The 7,928-nt window shown below is 35.2% G+C and overlaps 2 protein-coding genes across 2 annotated transcripts in view; one reads left to right on the top strand and one right to left on the bottom strand.

Moving 5' to 3' along the window:
• LOC109844238 (paired amphipathic helix protein Sin3-like 4) overlaps nucleotides 1-357 on the top strand; it is a 14,324-nt gene extending 13,967 nt beyond the window's left edge. Inside the window, exon 23 of the mRNA XM_020413203.1 lies at nucleotides 1-357. The gene's annotated coding sequence lies outside the window, so the exon portion shown is untranslated.
• Nucleotides 1,267-7,928, bottom strand: part of LOC109845743 (phosphoenolpyruvate carboxylase 4) — a 26,181-nt gene continuing 19,519 nt past the window's right edge. Inside the window, exons 16-20 of the mRNA XM_020415014.1 lie at nucleotides 4,746-4,844; nucleotides 4,233-4,321; nucleotides 3,560-3,686; nucleotides 3,113-3,319; nucleotides 1,267-2,284 (exon numbers count right to left, since the gene is read on the bottom strand). Coding sequence (XP_020270603.1) covers nucleotides 1,460-2,284; nucleotides 3,113-3,319; nucleotides 3,560-3,686; nucleotides 4,233-4,321; nucleotides 4,746-4,844 — 1,347 coding nt within the window. The 3' untranslated portion in view covers nucleotides 1,267-1,459. The remainder of the gene's footprint in view (nucleotides 2,285-3,112; nucleotides 3,320-3,559; nucleotides 3,687-4,232; nucleotides 4,322-4,745; nucleotides 4,845-7,928) is intronic.

Raw genomic sequence — 7,928 nt, 5'->3', positions numbered from 1 at the left:
ATCGGCGGGGCTCTGCCTGCAAGGATCCTAGGAGATCCTGGGGTTTGGCAAGGCAAAGCATTGCGGCTACAAGCATTTCTTCTTCCTCTTCACATCACAAATCTCCGAAATAAAGCGCTGAGGAGATCCCTGGTATATATGTGCCATGATCCTGGTAACGGTGTGGCTTCTTTTTGCCACAGATATTTGTATATATATGTAACAAGATTTGGAAATTTAGTTCTTTTTTTGTGCTCAAACACTGTAGGTTTTTTTTTGCAGCTTTGACTGAGCTCTCCATTTTGTAAAAACTTTTAACTTCAGGGGTTATCCATTCGTTTATATATTATGTTTCGAAGCTCACAAGTATGCCATCAACAGGTTGTTTCTTCATTCATCAATTAGTTTCTGCAACATTTTTGTTGTTTGTATACAGGATTGAAATCTATTGTTTGTGTGAGATTAGCAACTTCTTTTGAAAGCTATATATGAGGAGAGTCTCAGCTCATTTGAAAGCTGTAGGAATTGGATGGATCCCCTGAAATTGAGACTGGTTAACGTTTATTACCTAATACAATAACTAAATTAAGATCCAAAAAATGAGCTAACTAACGTTTTTTCTTTTTCTTTTTTTTTTCTTTTTTGGAAAACAGTGTCTTTTCATGGGCAGCAAGAACTTCGCAAAACAACACGTTTCTTCTGTGGTTTGCTATTTTGACTGTCAAACTGGCAGGCTTGTTGAGGTGATGCGAGGTGTGGGTGGTCAAATAAAATCCAAGAAAATGAAATTATTTTATACTAATTTCTTCTATCATTTTCCTTTGTATATAGTATTCTTGTGTATAATTTGTCAGAAGATATGAGACTTTCTTTTCTTGTGGAGATAGTCAGGTACGTGTCCGTAATTCTCACAAGGTTTTGAATTTGATTCCATTTAGAGTTTTCAGCATAACATTCAAGTCATGTGATGTATTCGTAAAATGCATCAGAAAGGATTGTATCAGCACTCAGTAGCCACACCACAACCCCTTTTATTCTTACGCATTTCATACTCTTCTCATTTCTCAAGATGCCTATAAAAATTCACTAAAGATGGATTTAAAAAATAAAAAAACAAATAAAAACTCTAGAAGGCAACAGAAATAAATCCATTGCTGCAAAAATATCCTGACGGATCTCTAACAACACCAAACTTTACTTGAGAAAAACAAAAAATGCATGAACTATATATTTCATGAGAAATAAAGAGAAAAAAGAAACATCACATCTCAAAGACTTGACTTCTATATACTAGAAAACCGTTCATTCTTATAGCAGTATCCGTAACATTCAAACAAACATCCACCGGTGACATAATTCTCATACTCCCCATGAAATATAAACAAAAATTCATAAACCAAAGATTTCTTGAAAAACAAAGACCAAAAAAAAAAATCAATCTTTTCAAGCCGTTATTATCTCCCAACCTTACATCACAAACTCAACCAGTGTTCCTCATCCCAGCAGCAATTCCATTGATTGTAATAAGCAAAGCATCCCTAAGCTTACCATTCTCACTATCCTTCCTCAGCCTCCTCAAAACCTCAACCTGCAACAAATTCATAAGATTCAAATAAGGCAACCTACTCTCAATCAACCTCTTCAAACTCTTATTATTCTCTGAAAGCTTATCGTGACCCCCGACAGCCAGAATAAACTTCTCCGTTGCCACAAGCTCAGTCCTCAGCTTCTCGCCGAGCCCTCTCCTGTTCTCAGATACCAAAACCTCATCGTAATGCTTGGTAATCGATGTATCAGCTTTCGCAAGAACCATCTCTATAAGATCGATCGTGGACTGAAAAAATGGCCATTCTTCGTACATTGCGCGAAGATCTTCTTGATACCCTTTATCCAATGCATCTTTTAGTCCCGCGCCGACACCAAGCCAAGCTGGCAAAACGAAGCGGGTCTGGGTCCAAGCGAATATCCAAGGAATGGCTCTGAGATGCCCGATACCAACAGAGGCTTTTCTTCGAGAAGGACGGGACCCGATGTTAAGAAACCCAAGCTCCGCTTGAGGGGTGGCTTCTTGGAAGTAGGAGATGAACTCGGGGTTTTCGTAGACTACGTTTCTGTAGTGGGTGCAGCTTGTTTTTGAGATCTCTTCCATGATTTGGCGCCATTTTTCTTTTCGAGGAGGTATTGGGGGTTGGAGGGTCGCGAGGAGGACGGCAGTGGTGTAGATTTCGAGTTGGCGGACGGCGGTTTGGGGGATGCTGAACTTTGCTTGGACCATTTCGCCTTGTTCCGTTGAACGGAGTGTTCCCTAGAAACGGAAAAAATGATTTAGATGGCAAGTGTAAATGCTTCTGAAAATTTCAAAGGGTTAACTGCAGATAGGCCTCTATAGTTCCACCGTTGCAGATAAAAGGGGGATACTTTTGCCAGTAAAAAACAGTGCTTTACGCTTTTAGGGGGTTTTCTGGAGAAAACATAACACTTAAGGGGCGTTTTGCTCTAAAATTTAGCCAAAAAAAACTTTTCCTGATGGCAAAAGGGTCAAAACAGTTCCACTCGAGGTGTTTAATCTGCAACAATAGAACTACATGCCACAATAACCATATTTCAAACAAAAATGTCACAATTTAATGTTTTTATTCATTTGGTATAGTTTTTTAAGTACCTACTTATCCAGGAAGAGGAAACAAACATATGATTCCTAGACATTAGACCTTGATCAGATGAATGTTCTAGCCACTCTTCAGTAGTTGGTTTATAAAAGTTACCTTAAAATCTTTTAACTTCAGATAACCTGCTTAAGGATGTACAGTAGTTCATTTTTAACATCCTGAAGGAAAAAAAGAAACAATTTGCGGAGTACTTACTTTCGTTTTACCACCTAGAAAACTAATTTCAAATGCTATCCATCAACGACAACAACATCAAAACCTTCATCCCAAATTGTTTGGGTTAGGCTACGTGAATCTTACTCTTCCATTCATTTTTATTATGATTCATGTCCTCTGTTGAGTTACCTATTATCACATCCTTCTTAACTGCTCTCAAACAACTTATTAAGAAAAATCTAAAGCAATACAATCCATCCTACTATGATCAAGAACATTCCCTATACATAAACCTTTAAATAGCTTACCATCACAGAGCCAGGAGGTTGCGACTGTATAGCGAGATATGTGGGGCCCCCACCACGACCGATACTACCACCACGCCCATGGAAAAGTGTAACTTTAATCCCATACTCGTTGCAGGCAGCTACAACATCCTCTTGAGCTTTGTACAATTCCCAAGCTGCAGTAAAACGCCCGGCATCTTTACCAGAATCAGAGTAACCAACCATTACCTGAACAAGTTTGTATTGGAGTTAAAGATGATTGAGATTTATTAAGGGTTAATTGCAGATAGACCCCTTGTCCTATCACCAAATGGAACTTACTAACCCTGTATTTTTATTGTTGCATATAGACCCCCTGAGTGAATTTTTTTTACCCTTTTCAAGGGGTCTATCGGCAACAATAAAACTCTTTTAAGGGGCCTATCTGCAATTAAAGATGGTATTGTATGCATAGAACGAAATTAGTACCTCTTGATGTCCGTTGTGGTTCTTTATGATGTGCTCCCGGTACCAGTCGATTGATAATAGTTTCCTTATCACTGAACCGGCACTTCTCAAATCTTTGACAGTTTCGAATAGAGGAACCACCCTTAAACTGTTTGGAGGTGTCATAAACTAATTACCATCAGTAACTGATGATGAAATAGATCATGTTTTGTAATGGGGTAGAGAGAACTTGAATTAATGCAATTTCCCAACAATTTAAATATCTACAGGATTATAATTCAAGATTTTGAGAAGGTTCTTACCTATGGAGGAACTGCTCTAGAGGCTAACAGAAAATTATATTTCAAAATGAAATGAAGTAGCTGAGATTCAGTTCGACTGTGTTTTGAAGTGTGAATTTTGTACAACTTTTAAAATACTCTTAAGTCGCGGAGAGCCGATGATATTTGCAAATCTTGAACAAGTTTGTAGTCAAGCATTTACCACAAAGAATAGCAATAGCCAGAAACGCCCAGGGAATAGTCGGGGAATGCCAGACTGATTTAAACTTTGTTCCCTGGACTAAAGAGTTACTATTAAGAATAACATCTAGTCAATGTATCCTTACTGAGATTTCCAGCTTCTAATGAGTTCTACTTTTTCCTTTATAATTGCAATAATACTCAAACAGAAATTCAATAGAGTGTAATCTTACGTTGCACCAGGACGAGGCCTTCCTATTTCCCCACTCACAGCAAGTCTAGCATCTTTTTGCAACAGCTCCACAGCAAGAACGTCACTTGCCTGCATGTATCCATTAAAAGATTCATCACAATCGAGGTAGTGGATCCTTGTCAACTCTAGACAAAGAAAGGAAAAACAAGGTACTTATAAGGTCTCTTTTTTTTTCTTTTTTCTTTCCTTTTTGCAGATAGGTACTATCATCTAATTAAGGAAAGACCTCCTGTAGTTCTATCTTCGCAGATAGACCCGAGTGAATTTTTTTTGACTCATACCCTGGGAAGGTTGTCAAAATACAATTTCTCTTTTTCTGAGGATAAAAGAGTCAAATAAATTCTCTCAGGCTATCTGCGAGAATAGAACGACAAGGGTCTATTTGCAATTGGCTGAAAGTAAAGGGGCTCTATCGGTAATTAACCCTTGAAATTGACATGCAAAATTATAAATATGCATCCATAGGAAAAGAGTATACATTTCATATACATACATTAGATGCCATTGATATCACATACGCTCCCAAAGATTCGCTCCCAAGCTCAGCAGCTACATGGAATGTATCCAGAACCTCCTTAACATCTGAAGCCACCTGAACAGTCCCAAGAATTCAGAGTTAATGCAGTAGTTATAGAACAAAGGAAAGGAAAATGTAGGCTCCTCTTGTAACACATAATTAGCAATAATCGAATATTCTAAACTTTGGAGAAATATTTTAAAAAGTCCAGGGTCCTTAGCAGAGCTCCTGTTTCCTCTTTTAACACTCTTTTCTTAATAACTAGTAAGGAAGGACGTGCTTTGCACGTGGCCAGTGGAATTTTTGATGATTTAAAGGATTAATTTCCAAAGACGAATGATTTCAGGAACTATTATAAGATAAATTCATTATGGTTATTTGGTCGCTTATTTCACTTTGGTATCCTTGATGTATTTTTCTAATACTTTAATCCAAAATTTCAGACACATCTGGTTTCGATAACCCATCCATATTATATTAGAATTTTCCATTAAACTTACATTACGTCAATCAACATGTGATTAATAAGTGACGCGATGCATTTTAAAAAGGACAAAAGTAGTGGATGTCCAATATTAAAAGTTGCATGTAGAGTTAAATTTCTTACCTCTATACTTCTGATAAGCTTGATCTTGTCTAGATCTCCTATTTATCTGATGTCTTTTTATGAGTGTGTGAGATATATAGTTATAGTTAGTACCAGACATTGGATGGTTTGTTGTATATGTGTGCAAGTATATTGATGTGTATGCGTGCAAGTGTATTGTTGCTAATGACAAAGGAAACCAAAGTTCGGAAAAAGACTAACTCTTAACACATGAAAAGAATGTCACACATGCAATTAAGTTGAAAATGCATGGACAAAATTGTCTCAATAAATTATTCCGCAGAACTACAAGTGTCCGGTCCCTATTTTCATTGCACAAAATTAAAGAAGTATATGTATGACAATAGAGTATAAGAAGGAAAATACAGGTGATGCTAGAGGGCAATTAACATGTTTGGGTGAAATAGATAAAAAAAACATAACATGCAGGTAGGATGAATATTAAAATTTAGAAAACTATTAATTAAGTAGTAGATAATTATACTTAAAAATAATAAAAGATGTTACTCGGTGATAAGTGCTAGTAAACAAATTGAATGGTGATAAATATGAACTTATAGCTAATTAATCTAAATAATAATATATTTATCACTTGTGAAGACCCAAATGTATTTTCTAAGCTTATTATCTCCTAGAGATAAGCTAGAAATTAGAATACTATTGTAATTAATTAATTAATTTCTACAAAAAAAATAATAATTAATTAATTAGTTTCTACTATTAGAAAAAGGCCGGGTTAATTTAAGGTGGTGTACTGATTTAAGAATGTAGTGGGTAATAGTTCTCATATTATTTAATAACTCTACTTTTTTTATATATAGGTAAAAGTCCTGATATTATCTAATAACTCTACTTTTGTATATATATTGAGGAGCATGTGCGTTGCACGTAGCTTCTTCAGAGTTGTTGTGTATCGAAATTCCTATTCGACCTTGAATTCTCAAAAGTTCTTTGAAATAGATCATAATAATTACTAATTCTAATCTTTATTTAAAAAACTAATTTTGGAATGACCAAAGTATCAAAGATGTAATATCAATTGCCCTTATTTGAGGGAGTAATTTTAAAATAGCTTAAGAAAAGGGGGACCTCATAGCAATTTAAATGATTTGAATGACTAATACCAATATATAAAAAATTTAAGATATTAATATAGAAAAAACAAACCCTTTCTATTATTTGGTGGCTTATTTTCATTTTGGTGCACCAGAGTTATCTACATTTTCACTTTAAAGTCTTAAAGAGTATTTCTTTTGATAATAAATAGTATTTTGTTGGATAAAAGGAGAAACTAATTATTTAGTAGTAAATCTCCATCAAAATGTCAGGCTAAATTCTTCAAGTTAAAAAATTAAATTATTCTACAACCTAAAGTCAATTTAAACTATTTATAAACTTTCAATACATAATTCTGAAGATTTGTAAATAGTTTATCTATACAAATCTAAATATTCACATAAAATTTAGGGCTATTTAGTATTGGTCCCTCAAATCTTCAATGGTTCTATATAATTCATTCAAACCTTTGAAATTACTCATAAGTCCCTTAAATTCTAAGGGCTCATACAGTATGGTATATCAAAAAAATGTGTAAACTTTGGAGCATCAAGTGTCGAGGAAAAATCTCTAAGATATCGAAGTCAAAGTTAGAAAAGTTTTAACTTCAAGGTATGAAACTGTAAATAACCGAGCTCCTAGTTACATGTATAACTACAAATAATTGGCTATGCACCCTATAGAATGTAATTATGTACCGCGTATTATACATCCTAGCATGCAATTATACACTTAATACTATGTAAGTATCCACTTTGTGCTATGTAAATCAGCATTGTATTTTGGGTGTATGAAAATGTATAGAACTATGTGGGTTTCAAAGTAAATGGGGTCAAGCTTTGGGTTAAGTATCTTATTGCTCCTCAGGCAAAATCACCTATTTGAGGGTCCCACCAGGTATTATAAAAAATGTATTAGCCAGTTGTGTGGTGGGACCCGCCTGCGTACCGCAAACTTTTTTGTTCCGCAAACCCATGTTGGGCTTTTTAATATAACTAATGATTTGGAAGTAATTAACAGAGAAAAGCAAATAGAACTTGCAAGGAAATTGGTTTATCTATTTGATCGAAGGAAAATCCCATAATGTGGTGATGACTTGATATATTCCAACTGGACTTATATGAAGCCAGATAGATACATATGCATCCACCATGCATGTGTGTGATAATGTGATAACTGATAACTTCATAAGAGATGTTCTAGATGCAAATTCATATTGAACGGAGCCCATATGCAGACTATGTACATTCACATTCCCATCATACACATGGCTTGATAGAGCCCCAGTTAAAAAAGAGTGTTGCCATTAATATACATGTACATATATTCAAATGCACATGAAAATGTGTAGATATGTATAAATGCGTATATGTCTATTGAGTATATCAAGATACAGGGAGGAAACCAACACAATCAGGCTCAATCGATACAAGTAACAAAAAGTGTATCAATAGATGTCAGAAACAATGTAATGATAATGGTCCCAATAGCCCCTT

Source organism: Asparagus officinalis, chromosome 6, assembly GCF_001876935.1.
Source record: "Asparagus officinalis chromosome 6, Aspof.V1, whole genome shotgun sequence".
NCBI lineage: Eukaryota > Viridiplantae > Streptophyta > Magnoliopsida > Asparagales > Asparagaceae > Asparagus > Asparagus officinalis.
This window is presented reverse-complemented; position numbering and strand designations above follow the sequence as displayed.